Source organism: Anser brachyrhynchus (genome assembly GCF_964034855.1).
Source record: "Anser brachyrhynchus genome assembly, chromosome: 3".
Lineage (NCBI taxonomy): Eukaryota > Metazoa > Chordata > Aves > Anseriformes > Anatidae > Anser > Anser brachyrhynchus.
The window spans coordinates 119,956,307-119,977,648 of NC_137696.1; the positions used below are offsets into that span (position 1 = coordinate 119,956,307).

Genomic DNA, 21,342 nt, shown 5'->3' on the forward strand with positions numbered 1-21,342 from the left:
TTCCCACATATTCAAGCCTCCCACAACACAAGTTGCTATTGAATGGAACAGGTATCAAGGAGGTGTATAGTTAGGAAAAAGAAAATAACTCCCCCACAAAGCCCCTCTCAGATGCACAGGGTGATTGCCATCGAGTTCTGAACATCAATACCAAGCTTTAATTGTATTCTTACTCAGTGGAAAATTAAATGGAAATAACACATTGCCAACTGCATTTGTAAGTTGCCTATTTTTGTGCAAGTTGTTAGAAGTATATCATACAACAGGCACAGTTTGTTGTACTGAATGCTGTTACTATTAGTTCAAAGTTTAAATGATGAAAGACTTTGTACAAAAGCACCAAACTGGAAAATCAGGTCAAATAGCATTTTTCACCTAAACCAAGTTAGGGTATGTCATGTTAAAGGCAAATGGTCAAAAAATTTTAGTATGAACATCCTAAAAGCAAGGATCACATTGACAGAGCCAAGGAACTGTGGAAGTCTTTTGAAAAAGAAATCAGTGTACTGAATTACAATTTATTGCTGTGAAGATGAAATACTTCCCCTAGTATTTGTTGATTTAGGGTAAGAACGTGGGAGAAAGAACTCCTAAACTATTAGCTTTACCCTCTGATATACCAACTCCTTTGCTATTTTCCAACACCCTTGTATTTCAAACATTACAAAATAAATTTAAAAAAGAGTCACTTTTGACCACATGAAGACACAACCAGCTCTGTGAAATGGCTTACCTCTTCACTGATGTCGATCACATCCCCCACCTTGAGTTCCAGCTCATCCTCATTCTGCGGGACGTATTCAAAGAGCACTTTACATTGCCTCTTCTTGGACTCTGATACAAAGGAAATGGAAAAAAATAATATTTTAAAATGAAAACTCATTTTTCCTTAGCTTCCGAGTATCAAATCTGACCAGAACACCTGTAAACCACCCCAAAAAGCTATGTAAGCTTCTGCTTCTGTTTTTCCAGTTCGTTTGTGTCACTTCAGCCTAACAAGTTACACCTTAAATGTAACTTGAAAGCCATCAAGTGTCTCACACTATGAGTTACAAATAAGCAAACACTAGACAGACAATTACTAAGTGCTATAAAAAAAAAGATATGTTGACTCAAGCAAGTCCCCAGTACAATGACTTTCAAGCTATTTCCTGACTGAAATCTGCAAAGATGACAATAGCTGCCAGCTGCAGTGTTAGCACCTGCTTGGAAGAAAATCTGCAAGTTTTTGCCTCCAGTCTTTAAGCAATCCTGCCCCTGTTGAAGCAAAAACATGTATCAAAGGCTTGATATACATCACACTGTTTTCTTAAAGTGGTAAGTCTTACAGGAGCTATACTCCTGTGATTTCCGTACTCCCTCCTACATTTTGCACTCTGTCCATACTCAAGCTTCAACAGATAATATTAGCTGCGTAAAAATAATGCAAACATAGGTACAGATTGATCCTTGTCTTCTTACAGCAGTGTTGAAATTCCAAAGTCAGAAGTTTAGAAGATGGCCACACCCAGCATCCTCAGTACAGAACAAGCCAGACATTTGAGTAATACGTAACATCTAAAATTTCTGAGAGGGATCACTAAATTAAGACTTTTCTACGTGCTGCTATATGGCCTCTGCTTTGGAAAGCTTAAAGTCAAGAAGCAGAAACATGAAGCTCTACAGGTTATTTCTAATAACGTGTAATAGTTCACATAATACACTCTTCTTTCAAGTCAACAGAAGTTTATACAGCAGCCAAGAAGGACTATTATGTAAACAGTAATTGAAATAAACAGTTCACTGGCCTCTACTACTGCCTACAATGCTTTTGGAGTTCCTCCTTTGAATAAGATATATACCAAAAAGAATAAACTAAGGAGTCACTTGGTCACTTGGTATACATCTGATTTCAGCTTTCCTTTTCATAATGTAGTTCTCTCTAAAATAGGGTAAAAAAAAAACAGATTCATTTTGCATCTAGAACTCTCCCTCCCCTGCAAGCTGTTTTCAGTGGTATCTACTTTATAAAGTTCCAGTTTTGAAAATCCCTAGATTAACCAAAGAAGCTAACTGATCGGTTCAGAAAACAATACTGCAGCCTCACGCAATACCGGGACTGCTGGGCTGGCAGCTGCCAGGCAGTTCAGTCCTTTTCCAAAAAAAACTTGTCTCCCATTACATTTTGTTTTCTACAGAGTAAACTAAATTTAGCCCTTTGTTACACAATTTAGTACACCTCCTGTATTTTCATCTTCCTGAATAAACGCAGCAATCTAACTGATAGGAATATCGCCTGTAGCTTTTCCCACCTGATAGAAAATACACGTGTTCAGTGTGAGCTGCATGAGACCAACACATGGGGCTTTCTAGACAGAGAAAACCTACCTTGTCACACACGGGAAACTTGCTACTAGTTTTAAAGAAGCTTAACTTCTATTTTTGATGTTGTAAACCTCATTTTGCCAGGTTAGGAACTAGAAACTGAAAGATGACTAAATGCTCCAAAAACCTTCTGAAGAGAGTGAGTGATTGCCCAGGCAAAGGCAAAAGAAAACAGCAAACAGAATCTGCAGAAGCTGTTTAAACAGCCTTCCCAGAAAGAGGGAACAGCAAGCAAAATGGAAATGCAGACACTGCCCTTATGCCAAGTAAACATTTGTGTGCTTCAAGGAAGGTTCCTGAACACCGTTTTGTACTAGAAAAATGAGTCTAGCCATAGCACGGTAATTTTGAGATCAAATTGTATGCACCATACTGATCATGGCTACACAGCAATCAGCATGAGGCAAAGAGCCCTGCTGAACACAGGATTATTCCAAGATTACAGACATCAGAACAGGTAGCTGATATCTGAACTGGTATCAGAGGAAGTTGTTTCCCTTTTAGGGCCTGGTTGTGTTAATCTAGGAAAAAAGACTAACCTTCTGGACTAGATTTTCAAAGGCTTGATAATGAAAGCACCTAATGGGCACACATGCTGTTGTCAGGAACTGTATTCAGATTCAGTGATTCAAAAGTCATTTTGAGAATAATATCATTAGTTGTCTAGAAAGCAAAACTTTTCTAGATGGAAGAAGTGACCGCAGGAAAATTTTTGATTACCATGAACAGGCCTGCAGTTCTCATTCAGGTACTTTGCAATACAAGCAGAGCTCACACAAAATTAAACAGCAACAGTTCCTTTCCATTGCCTTCTACGCTGATCAAAAAAGCAAGGCAATATTCTCCAGAATCGGGGTCTAAATTCTGCTCCCATCTGAATTCATCCCTACTGCTGCTAACTGTATCATCCAGGAGCATGGTTTGGCTTAGAACAAAAAGTTTTGGCTCCTCTATCTCTAGTTTTCTGTACATCCTTAAAACTGACAGGCATTAGATAATTAATGTTTATTAAAATGCTCAACAGCAGTTTATGCAAGTGAAAGAATTGTAAATGCTACGTACTCTTCTTGAAGCTTTTGGGTGGTGGATGGGGCTGAAATCCTCCTGCTGGAAGCCCACAGATATTCATACGCTGAACGAGGCTTGCTACATTGCCAGATTTCTCCTTCTTGGCTGGTAGGGCATCATCCTTGGGCTCTACATCCTTCTTAACTTCCTGAAACAAGAGGTTAAATTACCTGAGAGGTCAGTGTTGTTAACAAGGCACTGTACAGGCTAATAGATTTGGGATACTTACCATTTGGTTTGTAATTATGTACTATACTCAAAAAACATGGCCTTCTGCATCTAAACTTACTAAAGGCCTTTATAAACGTGACCCTTCCATAAAATTAGAAGTCAGGTGAGCTGATGTGCCAAGAAAACTCAGAAACAAGGGCAGTATTTTAGGCATCTATTCAAACTCTATGAAAAGTAGCTTCAAGGCCGGAGAAGTCCCATATAACAAGTCTTAAGCTCATATTGAAAACCCAAGCAAAATATGAGACAAATAAATAATGACAGAACCATAGTGCAGGACACTAAAGAAAATCAATTTTCAAGTATAAGAAGCTGTGTTAGGTGATCATCTCAACCTTACAGCTCAAAAGTTGCTTACAGACAAGATGGAATGGTATTGCTGAAAAAAACAAATGGAAAAGAAAGCAAGATACTGAGAGTAACTGAGAGTATTTTGCCAATAACATGGAATTGATGGGAAGGCAGACAACAGTTAACACCTTAATTTAGGAAAGATTTGCCAACTGAAATAAAGAAACCTATAAACAAGAAAGAATCTGCTGCTGATGGAAGAAGCCGTGTATTTAAGCAGTTACTCCACTGCGACAGCTCATTTAATGAGACTCTACCTGAGAATGAATACTCTGAGACAAGAAGACAATCATTCAACGTAAAAAGAAACCCATAAGGTGTGGTCAGCAGTCCCTCTCGTGCAGAACGCAGCTCACAACAGCAGCAATCCAGAGCTAGCACCCAACCCTGGGCAATTTCTGCTGTCTGATCTCCCACATTCCCCGATCAGCCATCGGGGTTTCATTAGGAAGGTACATTCCCCCAGTCCCTTTGATGTCTGCAGATCAATTTGTCTAATTCCTTTCCGAATCCACGATCCTGCCTGACACTGCTTGCTTGGTGATAAATACCAAATACTTTTTGCTAATGCAAAGAAGTCCCCTTCACGCTCTCATCTACTTTAACCTGGCACCTTCACACTCCCAGTACTTGCTCCTACAATCACATTTACCACTGCCTTCACGCTCATGCAAACCTTGAGCATATCCCCTCAGCTGGAGCCCCAGTCTTGTCAGCCCCCATGTCACAGGGCAGCTGCTCCATCCCCTTGACCACCTACCTAGCTGCCTTTCCCCATCCTGCTCAGCAGCTTTCCCGATGAGCCCCGGCACCCTGTTGGTGTTTTGGCTGTCGCTGCCCCCAGAGCTGAGGATTTTGGAGAACTCAGAGTGACACCACCAAATATTCCCGAGCTGATGATCATCTCAGCTGGCATTTTCGCATCACCACAGTACAGATTACATTTATTTTTTTTTTTTTAAATACAGACATGACTTGACATTTACCTACTGCCAAGCTCAGCTGCCACCTTTTTCACTGCTCAACTCCACACCATCAGCACAACATTTAAAAACTAACAGCTCTTGCAAAATGGGAGTTTCCACTGTTAGGTCCCCTCTCCCCATAGCTGGAGATGCTGAATAAAGCTGGTATCACAACCAGCTCCTAGGAGATCCCTCTGACACACCACCCTGGCAAGTCACCAGTAAGTTCTTGGCTTCTTATTCTTTAACCAACTTTCAGTCCATAAAAGAATTTTTCCTCCAGTATCAGAGCAGCTGCATTTCTTCAATAACTTGATGCAAAAATGTTTTCCAAGATTCTCTGAAAATCTAAATATGTTGCATCCACTGGGTCTTATTCACCTGTGTACTTAACAAGAGCCTCAAAGCTCCTCAGCGCTGCCACTGGCTGCTCCTTTTCTGGGGAATGCAAACATCCACAAGTAATTTGCAGCTTTTTGTGATCCACTTGTTATTTCAGCTACAATTGCAATAGAACATTTAATATATGAAAACAATGGTTTCACTACATTTATACTTATGATTTGAGGACTTAAAAAAGAGCTTTAAGGCAGTAAAACCCACACATGGATAAAACAACAAAAAAAAGTATGAGAAATGTATTCACTAGGATATATCTGGTGCTTTTTGGAACATTAAAGCTCTTAAAGCTACTTACTGCAGCTGTCCAGCTGGAAAACTAAACAGGTCTGGAAAGCTCCTGATGCTTTCAAACATGCCACGAACCTCAAGTAAAACAGTTCAAGGCACCTTCCTATTTCCCCAACCGACAGAGGAAGTAGAATAAGCAAGACTACAGACAGCACAATTTTTCCTCCCACTCATTTCCATTACATAAAGAGGCTTTTCAGCAAACAGGCAAGCCATTCTTGCTTTTACTCTCCTTCATCCACAGGGAATTCAGCCCTGGAGATCTCGAGCTCTGCAGAGATCCTATGTTCCAAGCCAAAAAAAAAAAAAGAGGGCTCCAGAAAAGCAAAGCATCGTGACCATCTCCTCCCTATAAGTAGGCATTCCAAAGACATTGCCATTTTCAGTCTATCAACAGTTTTTTGGCCAGTCACTGGCGAGTCTGATAAACCATAAGGAATCCAAGTTGGCCATAGCTAAATAGTTTGCCACCCCCAAAAACCTGTCTCTAGTTGCCTTCCTGACAAGGGCACTCTGCTCAACAAAGAAACATGCTGGCACTTGAAAACTTGCCTATTGCGGATATACCCCTGGATTTTAAAATAAGTCTTTTACTACTTAACTTTTACAACCTCCAACGCTGCCAGCTGCCCTAGGAATGAACGCTTCTCCAGGTAAGCTGTTTCTCACCCATAACACTACTCCCCACTGAGGAGTCAGCTGCAGGCTCACTCTCCAGGCTTGCACTAATGCTGCACCTTGCGCAGAGCTTCAGAAGCAGCAGGGATTTTGTGAAATGCACCGAGATGAGAAAGAGAAGTGGGGAAGACACACACAGGCAGCCTGTGTATATGGGCAAAAGTAAGACCAGCTACTTCTAAGAAACAAAATTAAAAACTACAGACACAGAACCATTTCCAAATTTTAAGGTAGGCACCAGCTTTATCAGTAATCAAAGGTAAATAGACAACATGCTTTTAAGCCAAAAGGTAGCATAACAGGCAGCAAAGTAATTGATAGATTACAAACAAGAGAAAGATGGAGACAAAAGCAGCGACCACAACAGAAAACCAAGAACTCTAAAACGAAAGGAGGAACACTTGAGAGACTTTCTTGCCTGGGCTGAGTCGGTAATTGATATGGTCACAGGCAGGAAATACTCAAAGTCTAACACAAAACCAGCAATGGCATATTTAACAGAAAATCTAGCAGAATGAGATTTATTTTTTTTTTTAAATAAGATCTAAAATAATTACACGAGCAACAGTTGCACAAAGAAAAAGCTTGAAGCCAGTTTCAAAGGCTGCAAGTTTGTTGAAGAAGAGTTCCTTCAGCAGAAACCAGGAAGAATGATCCGGCACGTACAGACTGGTACCATGAGACCTTCCTAACGTGACCAAGCTCTGCAAGTAGAATACAGTTAGAGTACAGTAGAATACAGCATGCAGTTCAAACACTTCCTTATCTAAGGCAGATAAAAGAAGGTGCTAGGAGAAGACCAAAAAGACTACAGAGTGAAAACAAGAGCAGAGTGGTATGAAACAATCGGAAAAGATTTGCAAGGAATAGATGGAAGTAAAATACTGATGTCGGTGACATGTGAATCCAAGAGTGGGTAGTGACGTGTCTGTGTATCAGGAAGCACGCTGTAAACACAGCATCATCTAAAGCTGCTTTGCATGAAGGGGAGGAACAATAACCACACAGGGGCCTACCACTACAGCAGCTACTGATAATCTAGTTCAGACAAAAAAACAACAACAGAAGGGGCTAGTAAGCAGCGCATGGATAAGCCAACAACTGCTTTCTCAGTATTTTACCTACTAACCTTTAGAACATCCTTGTAAAGCAAGGACTTGGTTGTTGGCATTGATGAGGAACTGAAGCATTAATTATCCTTCCCCAGAGCATTAAAAACACACTAAAATCAAACCAAGGTAAAGCAAGTTCTGGAATACCTGGCTTCCACACCTGCGTGCAGTCCGCCATACCACAAACCTGTATTTCCTATCACTCCTACAGCAGGAAACTGCTCTAGATCCATTTTCAAAAGCACGCTGGGATCCTCTCCCACCTACCACTCACCACTTCCAGCAACTTCATCCCGAATATAAATCGTTATGACTCTGACCTTTGGGACGTATGAAGATTTTACAAAGGAAAATTCCTAACCACGACACACACCAATGCAGACCACTGAAAACTGACACTAATTGATTCAAGCACTAATAAATGCCCCTGTGAAATCTGCAATACTTACATCTCCACCAAAACAACTGGCCCAAGCTTCAGTGGTCAGAAAACAATACTGCATGCAGGTCTGATCTCTGCACCGAAAGCAAAATAAAACATCCCAGTTACTGTTATATCTAACCTGAACATGCCCAACACTCCTAATCAGTGGCTTCAGAGCAAGTAAGGGGTTTTGCTTTGTTTTTGCTGTTGCTTTTTTAAGTCAGACCTGTATATTTAAATAGGGTCTGTATTAGGACAATACCAACAAAAACTTTCCAGGACACTTCAGTTTGTTCTGAGATGAGGCCACCAATCGTTGCCAGCCAGCAAAAAAAAAAAAAAAATACAAAATCAGAGTCAGACATTAACTGCAGCTGGAAATTTTAATATTTTTATTATGCCAGTCCACTACAGTTCGAGCCTTGTCAGTGTTTCCATTAGCAACACATATTTTATGCATTTATGACTTGGCAGTGCAAGTTCAGTACAGACTCTCTTGGCATAAAACGCTCAACTTGGAAGCAACCACCCACTCTTTCTGGTGCAAACCACAGCCCTAGTCATAAAGGTTTTAGGTTTTTATAATCTCTGTTAAACACATATGTCACATCACTTACAAACTGCTGATATCACTACAGGCTGAAATGTGAAACTGTGTACAAGTCTAACTCAACAGCAAAAAAGATCAGGGTAATCCTAAGAGGGTTTTGTTTTCATTGCACCTGTCATGGTTTAACAATTCCTTAGGGGAAAAAAAAAAAAGATATTTTATATAAATAAAATAGTATCAAAGTCATCTGGGTACATCAACGTGTGAAACAAATTATTCTGCTTTATACACGGACAGAAATCCAACATGTCTGAATTTCCCTATACCCTCCATGATGCCCATGCAAATGAGCAAACAACCAGGCGGTTTTGACCTACTTTTAAGCAAGTAAGCAGCCTTCCCACTATCAGCTGCTTAACCACACATTGCTCAAGCAAGGATGGCAGGATCCTCCCCAATTCCATCACCAGAAGCAGACAGCACTACAGTCACCGGGGCACTGATGACAGAGAAGCCAGGTCAGAACATCTGAAGGGACATTAGGGATGGATGGTTATAAATTTGAAGTCTATTCCTGAATAGCGAGACAAAGAGAAGTTCATTATCCAACGAACCTAAAATCTTAGCTAGATCCTTCAAGCATAAACATTAGAATATTTTTATACCCCATCTCCTTCTATAAATGCCATTATACCAAGAACAACTATCTTTTGTATTGTTTCCATTGTAAACTAAGAAACATCAGCTTGTGCAAAAGCCTCATGCATTTCTGTTCTTGGCTGGGTGTATTTTCCAAGTGAGAGCTTAAGCAGCAGCAAATGGTCTCAGCATCTAAAAAGAGAGAGATGAAAAGTACACAAACCTAGAAATCTGAGCCTCCACAGAGGACTGTCTCAGCCTTTTTCTTCCCCATCAGAACAGCAATAATGGTATTGTCTACTGATATTCTTGCAAATTAAGTTTGGTTCTTATTTTACTGAGCAGAAAATAAGGAGATTTGAGTTAAACCTGCCGCTCATTTTATGGAAGAGGGAGGAACTGGAAGCTTACAGTAAACCTAAAGGCAATAGTTTTGTAACACAAGCTTATCTCCTTGCCATACAGCCTGCAAAACTCCTTCACTGAAAAATAATGCATACATACACGTGTGACTGTGTACGTATATAAACATATATATAAGATATAGAGCTGTAATAGTCAGCCAAAATCTCTGTTCAAGTACCATGAAACGTGATAATTTCTAGAATACAGAAAGTTTCACATACCTAACTAATATCCCATTACCTCTTGCATTTATAGTCTTAGTTACAGCAGCAGACAGGCAGGCGCAGGGCAGCTGTGACACCTTCAGCCTCTTAAATCAAAGATATCCCAGGTCCTTTCATTTGGTCAGCCACTGTCTCCTCCTTGAATAAGGAACATGTTTTCTCATCCTAAATGCAGGCGCCCACAGAACAGCAGAGGTGGATGAATAATCTACCCCATTCTTCCATCATACTTGCCATGAACTAAAAGGACAGATCTAGACAATTTATGAACCAAAATAGCAGAGAAGCTGCCTGAACTCTGTCCCTGGAGCAATTACCATCACCCAGCAGAGGAGCTCAACTGGCAGATGTCACAAGCAGCCCCGCAACTCTCCAGGGAATTAAAAGTTATTCCTGAAAACAGAAACCAACCGCTTTAAAGATGAAAGTGGTTACTGTCCCCTGAAGCACTGAGGAATGCACAAAGTCGATAACCTTTGTTTTCTCAGACAAATTACCTCATGGGCAGTTTAATGTGTCACTGGTGTAGATTTTTTTCCCCTAATTTATGGCTGAAGCAGGAACTGTTTAACACTTTAAATACTGACCCAAGATTAGGCTGAACCACCTGTAAGGCAGCGTCAACTCTTCATCTTCATCTCTTCCAAAGCTGAAATGGCTTCGTATTCTGACATCTGTACACCCCTGTCAATGCATTTCAGTTCAAGACTGTGAAATTAGAAGAAAAGTTTCTAGCTGACACTAATCTCCAATGACTTTTACAATAGTTACAGAAACACGTGAGCAAACAGTGCTGTAGGTTCTCAACTCCAGTGCGTGCCGATTTCCTAGCACGCAGCAAACTGCTTATTTAAAGGCCATTATCACCTGGGCATGGCTCTGGAAAGTCCCATTTCTTACAGCAAGTTTACACAGAGCTATCCGCTTACATCTAAAGCTTCCCTGTGCTTCAAAGAAGACAGTACAGGAAGAAAGGTTACAAAGTCCTGGTAGAGAAATGTATCCACTGTCAAGTGATGCCAGAACACTTTTGTAGACTCTCTCTGTGTAGCAGTTTCACAAAATGGTTTGAGAAGTATTTTCAGAAAGCTGAATTATCATATTTTGTGCTCGGTGCAGATTCAGATTACAATTTGCAACTTTTTCCCCAAGAATAAAATATATAACTAGCTGCAGAGGTGACTCAGTGAGGACAGGCTCACACCTCTGCAGTTTTCAAACAGAACCCCGAGATTTCCTTCTACCGTGACACACCTGTATCAAGCCACTGAGCATCAATTTTAAGATTACATCAATGTTTTTGCATCTGCTATAATCTGTGCTAAATATAGACTGTGCAGTCAGAGTGCCTCCCTGCTAGGAAGAAAGGGGGCATTAATCAGGAAAGGTATCGCTTCTTTCTCACAACACCTGACACGTAGAACAAGCAGGATCTCTGGAAAGCATAAAAAATTACTGAGTCACTGGGAGCAGCTGAATAAATTCAACGTTTGAAACTGAAGAACAGGCAAATATCTGGACTTTCCTAAATAAGGAAAGCTCACCTCTACAGAGGGAGTACAGAAGTAGGCTTGGAGTTTCATATATAGATACATCGATCTATATATGCGTCAAAATCTGGACTATACTATTTTGGAGAACTGGATGTCTAAAGTATGCACAAAACATACATGTCAGAACGGATTCTGATCTGAGGTCTTCTTAATATTTGCAAAGTACAAGAGACCTAAACATTTGTCATGTCTTAGCATAGGTTTTTATGGGTGTTAAAACTGCTTCAGCCGCTTTCAAAGACCAAAGACAGACCCAGAGAAGCATGGCAGCACAATGCCAGCACAATGGCCAGCCCTCACGAGCAGAATAGAGAACCCAAACTACTAGGAATAATTAGAGGAAGCACAGATGTTTACATTAATTTCCCAACCATTTAATTAAAAAAAATAACCATAAAATATTATTTTAGGTATTAGATATAGAAGTATTTTATGGCGTTGCCACATTGACAGCCAAATAAAAACATCTTCAAACGTTAACTGAATTTCTTTTCTATTCCACTTGCTTATGCAGACGAAAATTTAATTGTATTTCTTGTAATTGCTCTCACAGACTAACAGCTAATGTCCCGTAAACCACCAGCCACGGAATAGGGCTTTAGATCAATGAAACCAGGAATCACACGTGGCAAGACCTGGATCTGGCTTCCACAGAACTCGGTGTTTTATCAGGCTCCCCAGGAGGGAAGACAGGAAGACACATTTCTTTTCCTTGCCCGGATTAAGTGCCTGAATTGCTGGCCCAGGGCAATGTGTGATCCATTAACCACCACAGGGCCACTTTGATGTTTAACTGGGAACATCCTTTGTTCCTTCTCACCATCACCCAGGCTTCCTGTACCTGTTAGCAGTACCGTTGTCTTCTTCCGTGCATCCCTTTTCCAAAGCACCCAGCTCTTCCCATTCCCTGTAAAACTTTCAGCACTTCACTTGGGGTCGCTTCCTCAAAGGTTACAAAAAAGCTAACAAACAACACCACCTTTAAGTCCCACCACAACTGCTGCCCATGACACAAACCTGAACATGTGCTGAATCAGGGCTAAAAAATGTAAATCCCAAAATTCCAGAGATATTAAAAGGTGTTGAAGATTACATTTTAACCAAAGTTCCACAGATTAATCAAGATTTTTAATTTAAAATGACTCTTGCTTTCTGCTTCTTTTTCACGAGTGGTTAGAGATGACAGGATGCTTAATCAGCATTGTCATCAGTTCCTGGCAGTTTGAAAGCTTATTACACCAAGTAAAAACTAATGAACACACATACACCAAAATCAGATTTTTAGGAATTTAAAAGTATCCAAAATGATTGTTAAGCCTAGAAAACACCACATTAATTTTGAGATCATTTCCTATCATTAGACAGAACTCAAGGAAGAACTCAAGTGCTCAAGGAAGCAAAATGCATACAAAAAAAAAAGTAATGCTGAAAACACTACAGCAGAGCACAGCTAACTGCCTGTCCAAAATGACTATATATCCAAAAAAATTCACAAGTGCTCTAAACATTACAAGATGACAGTTGGGTGTATACACACCTTGATTTATTAGACATGTGACAAAGTCCTAAAAATACAGTTCTGGGATGCATATCCAGAGTCTCCCAGGATATAACAAGCATTACGTACATTATCTGGATATTATCTCTTTCGTGTCATTACATACGATAATTGCAGAGTACATATTTATGGCAGTACTTTGGATTTCTGTATAATGAAAAGGTCTAAACTTAACCTAAGTTTTCTGTACACGTCCTGTCAATTATTTCTGACCAAGACAGGGGATATATTTTGCGGAGTTTCCTTAATTACAGTTGCAGTCACCACCTGATGCAACCTACTCTGCAAACTTCCAGTGAGAGAACTGTTACCCTTCTCCACTGCCTGGAAAGGAAGTTACGAAATTCTGCACAATGAAGTTTAAAAACTAAATAAGGAAGGGCAAAAGTGCAGAGTGCTTCACGTGGCTACAGGAGTAACTATTTGTAGATACCGGTTTTCCTTTCTGGACTCTGTTGAGCAACAAACAGCTACACTTGAGTGGAGCAGCACTACAGATATCCTGGAGTACGTGGTTGCAACAGAATAACACTGCAAGCAGATAGACCTTTTAGGAAAGCAAGCCAGGGAGAATAATTGGCAGCTTTAGCAGTATTCAAGTCAACAATCACATTTTCTCCTGCCATCCTTGGGAACAATACCCCAATATCCTTTCCACAGCAGTACTGCTACTGGTGCAAAATTTAGGAGCTCTCTCCATTTCCTCACATGCTCAAGCAGTGCTTTGAAATACTAAATATTTACATCCAGCCACGGAAAACTTCATGATCCTAAAGATTTACTCTTAGAATGGAACAACAACCTGCAAATGTAAACTGAAACCTTCTTGAGAGGTGATTCCCTGCCCCCCAAAAAAATTTAGAGCATGAGTGCTTGTCTAGAACGGGGGAGTTGTCAACTCGTTCCACCAAATCTTCTGCACTTGAATAGTGCAGAATGTTTGAGGAAAGCATCTGTGACATTTCAGATCTATAAATTACTTTTATTTACCGTGACAGAATACTACAGTCATATAAATTTCTCATCCTGTATCTGTGCAGTCAGCATAGCTACACTGCATTGCAATGTGAAATAATTCACACATCTTCGGCTGATACCGATAAGGCAATAAAATCCCAGTGTGGACACAGCGATGGTGTTAAGAGACAACATCTGCCGAGCTTCTCCCACTCAGGATCAGAGCACAAGAGCTCCTGCAGATATCCTGCTAGCACACATCGCCCACAAGCAGCAGTGCTGGCATAGCTCAGGCTGCAGCAGGCTGAAACTGCACTGCGGAGCTCCCATCTGTAAACCCAAACCAACCTCAAGACTCTGCTTTTTCACTCCACATCAGACAGGTTAGTTTACAGAGGGAACTTGTGAGGTCAAGACCCTATTGGTATAAACCCAAGCAGTTAACTCAGTGATTCCACTTTAATATATCTCCACAGAAACAAGAATAATCAAAGATAAGCTCTAAATCCTAGGATAAACTACTACACGACTACGTAAGAATGTCATTGGCATTATCTGTCGATGTTTTCAGATTTTTAATTCATTTTATGAAACAAAGGTTGCCTCCCCTCATAAGCAAGGTGCACCCGAGCTATTTATCCTGACATTTGGGTTGGAAGAAACCTGTTTCACTGTTTGTTCAGGCAGGACAAAATAGCTGGATAGTCGAGAACTCTCTCTCACCCCATAAACGTGGAAATCGCTATCACCTTTCCCATGCTGATAGAGGGGATTAATGAGAACAGCTTGGGCAACCACACACGGGCACTCCCCAAGAACAAATAACAGCACTGCTGACCAGGCTCACTTGTGAAGGGTGCCCTCAGCAGCGGCACCATTTACTCTAAAAGCCAGAAGAAAATCAGCAGGGACGATGGATTGCACCATGGTATCAGCATGAACTCTCAGCCCCACTTCTTCTCGGGACAAAAAGAGTCAGCTTCTACCCATCACTGTTCTCATACACATAACAGGGCTTGTTTTACCTATTCCCTTAATTTCTGAAAAAAAAAAAAAAAAAAGAAGTGTCAGCTTCAAAGCAAGAATTGCTTTCCAATCAGAAGGGCTGACTTATTGGGAAGCTAAAGAAACCTCCATGCTCCAAAGTCCCTCATCCCCTAGCAAACCACTTCTCTGAAAATTTCCTCCAAACAACCAGAAAAGAACCAGAAAAGAAAGGAAGAAGCCACAAAAAAAAATAAATATCCGTTGACTGATAGGATTGATTTATAGCTAATTTTCTCCAAGCATTATGTGAATGCAAAGAATTCGGACAGAACAGGTGTCAAAACACACAGCCTGGTACAACACCTCGCAGAAGAGCAAATCTGAAGACTCTGGAAATAGACAGGCATTTTATTCCGTTACATAAATGAAAACATACCTGCTTCCTAACAACCAGTACGGCTTATCATGGGACTATAAGCTTCGATACTTTATGGTTATTAATCTGTTTTTTCAATTGTTACTACACTAATTGTAACTGAGTTAGGATTTGAAATGAGCCAGCAGAGAGCAAGCCCATCTCGCCTGCAGTCCCCTCCCGACACCACAATTCCTGTTTAGAGTTCTGGGCGAGGTCAATTTGCTATTTTTGAAAAGGAATTACAGAAGATGCTACGTTTGAAAGAGCTTCAGCCAAAGTTTCTCTCATCGGTTCACAGCATGCTCAGGACTCAACATCACATGAGCAAGAAACGGAGGAAGGAGGCAGCAGGAATACAGCTGGAAAGAACTAGGTCAGCTGTGCTAATACTGCAACTTTTTCAATGAAAAAGTTTTGGTCTGGGGTGCTTTTATGGGAAGGAAAAGGGCTCAGGTTTTGTTTTCTTTACATTGACAAACACACAGACCAGGAAGTTGAACTTGAAAGTAACCCCTAAAACCGAATCACCCTGGTTTAAAAGAAATCCTTCACACAAGCACTGTAGCTGACTAAAATTCCTACCTGCCTCCACACAAAGAAGAAGTTAACATAAATCAAAACCAAATAATTTTGTTATACAAACAGCTCTAAGACCAAGAATTTACAAAGTATATTAACTAAAATCAAAAAAATCATACAGCAACCACAACTTTTTAAAGTTGCCGTTCCGTTCACGTTCATTACCCCGAAACACAAAGTCAGTTTACAACACAATGTTTGATTTTAAGAACAGACAGAAAATAAAGCAAGCTTACCACTTCCACGGACATATCTGCTTGAACACACCCTGTGTTGTGCTTTTTTTTTTTTATTTAAGGGGAGGAAGAAAAAAACGTCGTAGCGAGCAAAGTTCACGAGTTAACCTGAAAAGGATTCTGGCTCAGTGCTAAGCAAAGCAGGAGCAGCTGCACACACCTGTGCAGGCAAAAAGTTTTCTCTGAACCAGCTCTATGACAGAGAGAGCTTCTGCTGAGCAAGCGACTGAGGTGGTGCGTATCCAAAATGTGCTTTTTGAATGCCCCGAAGATCATCGGCAAGCCCTTAACTGATGAAAAGTCCTAATTAATCTATCTGCTGCTCCTCCCTCCTCTGACTTACTGCCTGTAGTTTATGATAGAACTAGTTTTACTACCATGAAAAGCAGGCTCACAGCCTAGCACGTTACAAAGCTAAGATAGAAATAACTGGAATAATAGTAATAGCTGAGCAACCTGTAAGATCCTAAATACTAGCTATACCTTTAGCTATGCATGGAGAAAAAAAACTTTCTAAAACAAGCAGAATGAATATAAATCATCACTTTCAGCTGTCACGATAGTTGGTCGGAAAGTGAATAGAACTAATAAAAAAGATAAAAACACACAAAGCACACCACACACTGCAAATGTTACTATCTCAAAACACACAGGTGCAATTATTCAATTTAGCAGCATTACACACTGCTCTAACCCATTGTGGTTATGAATGGCTGTATGCACATTTCACACTGATAAATTTTAGAAAGGATAAGACACTGTCAAGGAAAACAATACAAGTCTGCTAGATTTCCACTAACTCCTTTCAGGAATTTACGAAGTTGTTTATTTTAAATTGTCCATATAGGAAGAAGGAAGAGAAATGATGTCAGGAACAAGACCTCCAATTCAAATACTACAGACTCACTAAAAGAGTATATGCACACAGTCCAAGCTGGAATTTTAAATCAGGATTTGTTGATTAAATTGGAAACCCACGTGCCTGCAGAACTATACAACGTCAAGAGAAAAAGGCAGTTTATTCTAAGAAAGAATGTATAAACCATGAGTAAGAAACAAAACTGAAAATATACATTTTGTTATCGGGCAAGCAGGAAAACCAAACTTCATTCTCAAAGCACTCTAAAATCCAACACTGCAATAAAGACAGGACGTTTTTCAAAAGACCTATTACTGAAAAATTAATTCAAGGATATTAGCTTCACAAGCAAGCAATATAATTGTTTATACCTTTTATAGACATTTGCTTGCAACTATACACTCACTGCAAGCTCCTCCACCAGCTCTGAGTTCTCATTTCAGGACTGCTTTGGACAAACCCAACCACCCCCGACTTCCCTCCCAACCTTTACAGTTACCTTCCACTTTCCGTTCAAACACTTGCCAACTCTATCACCCGAGGACACCATGCAGGCTTTACAGACTCTGCTGAAGAGAGCCAGGTGCCCTACCTCTTAACGCAAAATCCCAAGGCTTTAAGTCAGCATGAAGAACTGTATCGTTAGACACAGTGCCTCAGACTGCAGTTTGACCTGTTGAGCAGTTGTCATGCAAAAAAATGCCCTGTCCCATCTGGTACCAGGAGCCAGGCACCACCAGCCTCCAATTCTTCTATGGATGCTACATAAACATGCAAAAAAATGTGTAGAAGCCAAAAAAAAAAACAAGCAAGCAAGCAAAAACAGCATTTGGCAACATTTAGAAGATTGTCTTCGTTTTATCTCAAGTGAAAAATGTTTTCCTGCAAGACTTATCATAACTCAAAATGAAGCTGACAGCACTCAGTCATGCTCTCAGAGAAGATGCATTTGTCCCATGCACAAGTCAAAGCCTGAGGAGTGGCATAAAACGTCAGTAAATCCTACATATTGGCAAAGCTCAGCAGCAGGGAACAAAACAGGACTGGGATCCACTTGAGCTGTGATGGTGCAGTCTGGATCTGGGGCACCCAACACACCGACAAGGCAGGCAGTCCTACTACTCCTACTGACATTTGGGTTGTCCTTCAAACAGGCTAGAGGCAGTTGCATGCTGCCTGGCAGCCAAGGACACTTTGCAGCTGCCACCTGGCAACAAGCTTTTCAGCAGTCAGACACAATTAAGAAGAAAAGAGCAAAACTAGCAAAAAACAAATGAGCTGGAGTTACCGCCTTCCCCCCTCAACATTCTTGCAGTTGTCTGACAAAAATCCAAGGCTTCTTTTAAAGAGTTAACTTATCTTCTCAGAAAACATCTAGGATTTGAAATCAAAGAATGTGCACCTACTTTTGCATAATTTAAACTATAATGTATTTATTATGCTTTAAAATATTTTATATGGGACAAGACCAGGCAAATCTAGTTGATAACGTGTACGCTTTCAACTTCAAATGCTAGTGCTATTCAGGTGAGCAGAGACTGACACCCAAACTCTGCACAGAGAGGTTATACATCAGCTTCAATTAAATTCTTAACAAATCAGAATAGACAGACATAGATATTACACAAAAGCACAATAAATTAGGCATATGATGAGTTTGAGCCAAATCCCTACCTAATGCATGGCAGGAAAAGACAGAGATCCTTTCAGAAAGGAATAAAAATTCAAGTTCAGAGCCCCAGAATCTCACATTAAAATGTGCAAAACTTGATGTAAGTCTTAGTCCTGTCCACACTGATCTGTTCCCTCCAGTTGTGCTTTCCACTGACCTGATACGGTAGATCCACCTCATACTCTCTCGTCCTCGCACAGAGGGAAAGACACTTGGGCACCTGGACCAGGTGCATCCCAGGTCCCCCAATCCTCCTAGCCTGGCTTCCTACCAGCTGTTTCCTGCTCACTGTGTCACTCACAGCTTCACTCTCCTCTCTCTTTCACACAGGCAATGAGTAGTTAGCAAGAGATGGCCCTCTCCAGCATCCCTCTTGTCATTACCCCATCCCACCAACTCGTTACACCTCTCCACTGTCAGCCCCAGACCCTCTTGCAGGCGCTGTAGGGTGCTCCTGCTCGGAGCAGTAACGCGCCCCTTTCCATAGGAAGCCCAGAGGACACACCAGCCACCGCCTCGTTTAGAGTTTGAACAGCTGATGGGTGAGGTGGCAAATGAGCAAACTCATTTCTCAAAGGACCTTCCTTGTTCACGAGGCCAAAGTACAGCCCTACTTCAGCTCATTTCCACCTCCCTCTTGCAGTTCATCAACCCCTTAATGTGTCACACCTGCCCAAGCTGTCAAGCTGGATCCTTCAAGTCTAATTTTTAGGCCTGACGTTTGTAGTGGTCTGGTCACAACAGCATTTCACAGATCTTGCACTATCAAGTAGCCCACAGCAGCAGCAAATGCAGTCTGGGAGAGCTGAGGTGAAGAGGGGAGGGAGGAAAAAAAAAAGCCTTTCTGCACCAACAAAATTCTCTCTTGAACTACCACTACCTGTGCGTTAAGATTACATTTTTAAGAAGGAACTATAATCATCAAAAGGGAAATGAAAAAAAACATGACCTAATACTTTTTTTTAATGCTTTCCCATCATCTAATCAATGCAAGACACGTTTTTCAACCTGTGCATTAAGTCTTTACACAAAAATTAATCATGAAATCAACCTCATAACTGAACTCCTCAAACAACTTGTCCCCGTTAACATTCACCAAACATTAAACCAAAGAGGGTTTTCTTCTACAGTTTCCTTTTCAATTCTCCAAATTCTTATGGTTTCTAGGAAATAGGTCCTGTAATCCAGAGTATCCAACCACACCATACACATGCTAAACAGCTGTACAATTACAAGTAATTGGAGCTGAGATGCAAAAAGATGAAAGCAATTTAAATCAAAGTTTGTAAAAAGTCCTCCTGCAGCTGCAGGCAGGCAAAAAAATATCCAAAAAAAATAGTTTTTAATGTACAAACAAGTCAATTCTGACCCCTCTGTGCTGTTCAGTGAAAATATGATCTTGGTGACCCACCATCTGGAGAACCACTGTGTCTGACACTTTCTTCCTACGTGGCACTTAAGTGCTAGACAAATCAGTATAATCATCATCAAAACAACACTTAATTTTACCTTAAGTTATTAGTCATACAGGGGCCTAAACCTGAAATGGATTTTTGCACTGAACTACAAACAAGTTAAAAATATTAGACAAGTGAAAGGCAATCTTACAAACTTTTCCTTGGTAGCAGGCCTTCACTAGGAAGCAACTGGATTATTTCCACCAGTATTAAAAGATATATTGTTGAATGATTTAGGTATCTATAAAAATGAATGATTTCACTTTTTCATAAAGTGAAACAGAAATATTGTCAAATTTAACGTAAGCAAGTGTAAAATGTCTATAACACTGGACAAATTCCCTCTTACGGCTTACCAATATGAAAATATCACAGTAAGATATATTAGAGAATTTCTGTTTTGCAAAGAATAATTTTACTTCAGAAAGACAGGAATATCTAAATTCTCTTTGATTATACTTATGGTATGGAAGTTACAAGGAATCTTTGGAAGTTATTCAAAAGGAGAAGAAAGCATAAAGAAGCTAAGTATATAACATCTCAGTAACAGATGAGTAGTTTAGATGAGAAAGTATCTGGCAGCTCAGCAAACTCTTCAGATGTGACACACGGAACAGCACAGCTAGATTCTCTGCAGGTTTCTTCATTGTAAGTGATTAATAGATAGCTGCATACTCAGTACTAGATTTAGAAAGCTTCCAGAGAAAACAGAAAGCACATCTGCTTTGTAAGCAGATGTTTTCAGAGAAAAGTAGGACACAAACACAGTAAATACAAAACGTTGTATGATTTCACAGTTTCAGTTACCCTTCAGCAGGACCCATCCCTGTCCTGGCCCTTTGCACAGCCACAAAAAGGCAGTACCAGAAGGAGGGAGTTCAGGGTAGCAAGTGCAGGAGCATCCTTCGAACAGAACAGCTGTAATCCAGGCTGAAGCATCCACATAACCACAGCCTGAGGATGCAGTTTTTCATTACAGCTGAGCTGACTGGGCCATGACCCTAATTTCCCAAGTCTCTCTTGACCTGATGTCTTCTGTAAGGGTAGATTTTGATTTTAAAGTCAACCTGTCTCACTAAAGCAGGTCACCAACACTGCAGACAACTGCTCATGCACCGAAGCAGTAGCAAGGAGACAGGATACACAGTGCAAGGGCACAGATCAATGCTGAACTGAGCAAGAACAGAAGCAGAACTTACTAAGAAGATAAAAACTTTCAAAAACATACTAAAATATTTTAATCAGCTGAAAGGTCTTGCAATTAAAAATTCATTCCATTATAAATATAACTGGTATGAAACTCTTAACATTTCGGTAATAACTAGGCTGCTGTATGATCACAGCAGAAACAATTCAATGGAGAAA

General features: G+C 40.5%; 1 protein-coding gene and 1 long non-coding RNA gene across 2 annotated transcripts in view; both read right to left on the minus strand.

Annotated features, from left to right (window-relative positions):
• Positions 1 to 21,342, minus strand: part of CD2AP (CD2 associated protein) — a 76,033-nt gene that overhangs the window by 32,590 nt on the left and 22,101 nt on the right. The window contains exons 3-4 of the mRNA XM_080584924.1: positions 3,427 to 3,580; positions 734 to 834 (exon numbers count right to left, since the gene is read on the minus strand). Of these exons, the coding sequence (XP_080441050.1) occupies positions 734 to 834; positions 3,427 to 3,580 (255 nt within the window). The remainder of the gene's footprint in view (positions 1 to 733; positions 835 to 3,426; positions 3,581 to 21,342) is intronic.
• Positions 8,188 to 21,342, minus strand: LOC308191954. Its single transcript, XR_013948415.1, has 2 exons — positions 9,247 to 21,342; positions 8,188 to 8,829 (listed from the first exon to the last, which is right to left on the minus strand). It is a non-coding gene; the product is annotated as an uncharacterized lncRNA (long non-coding RNA).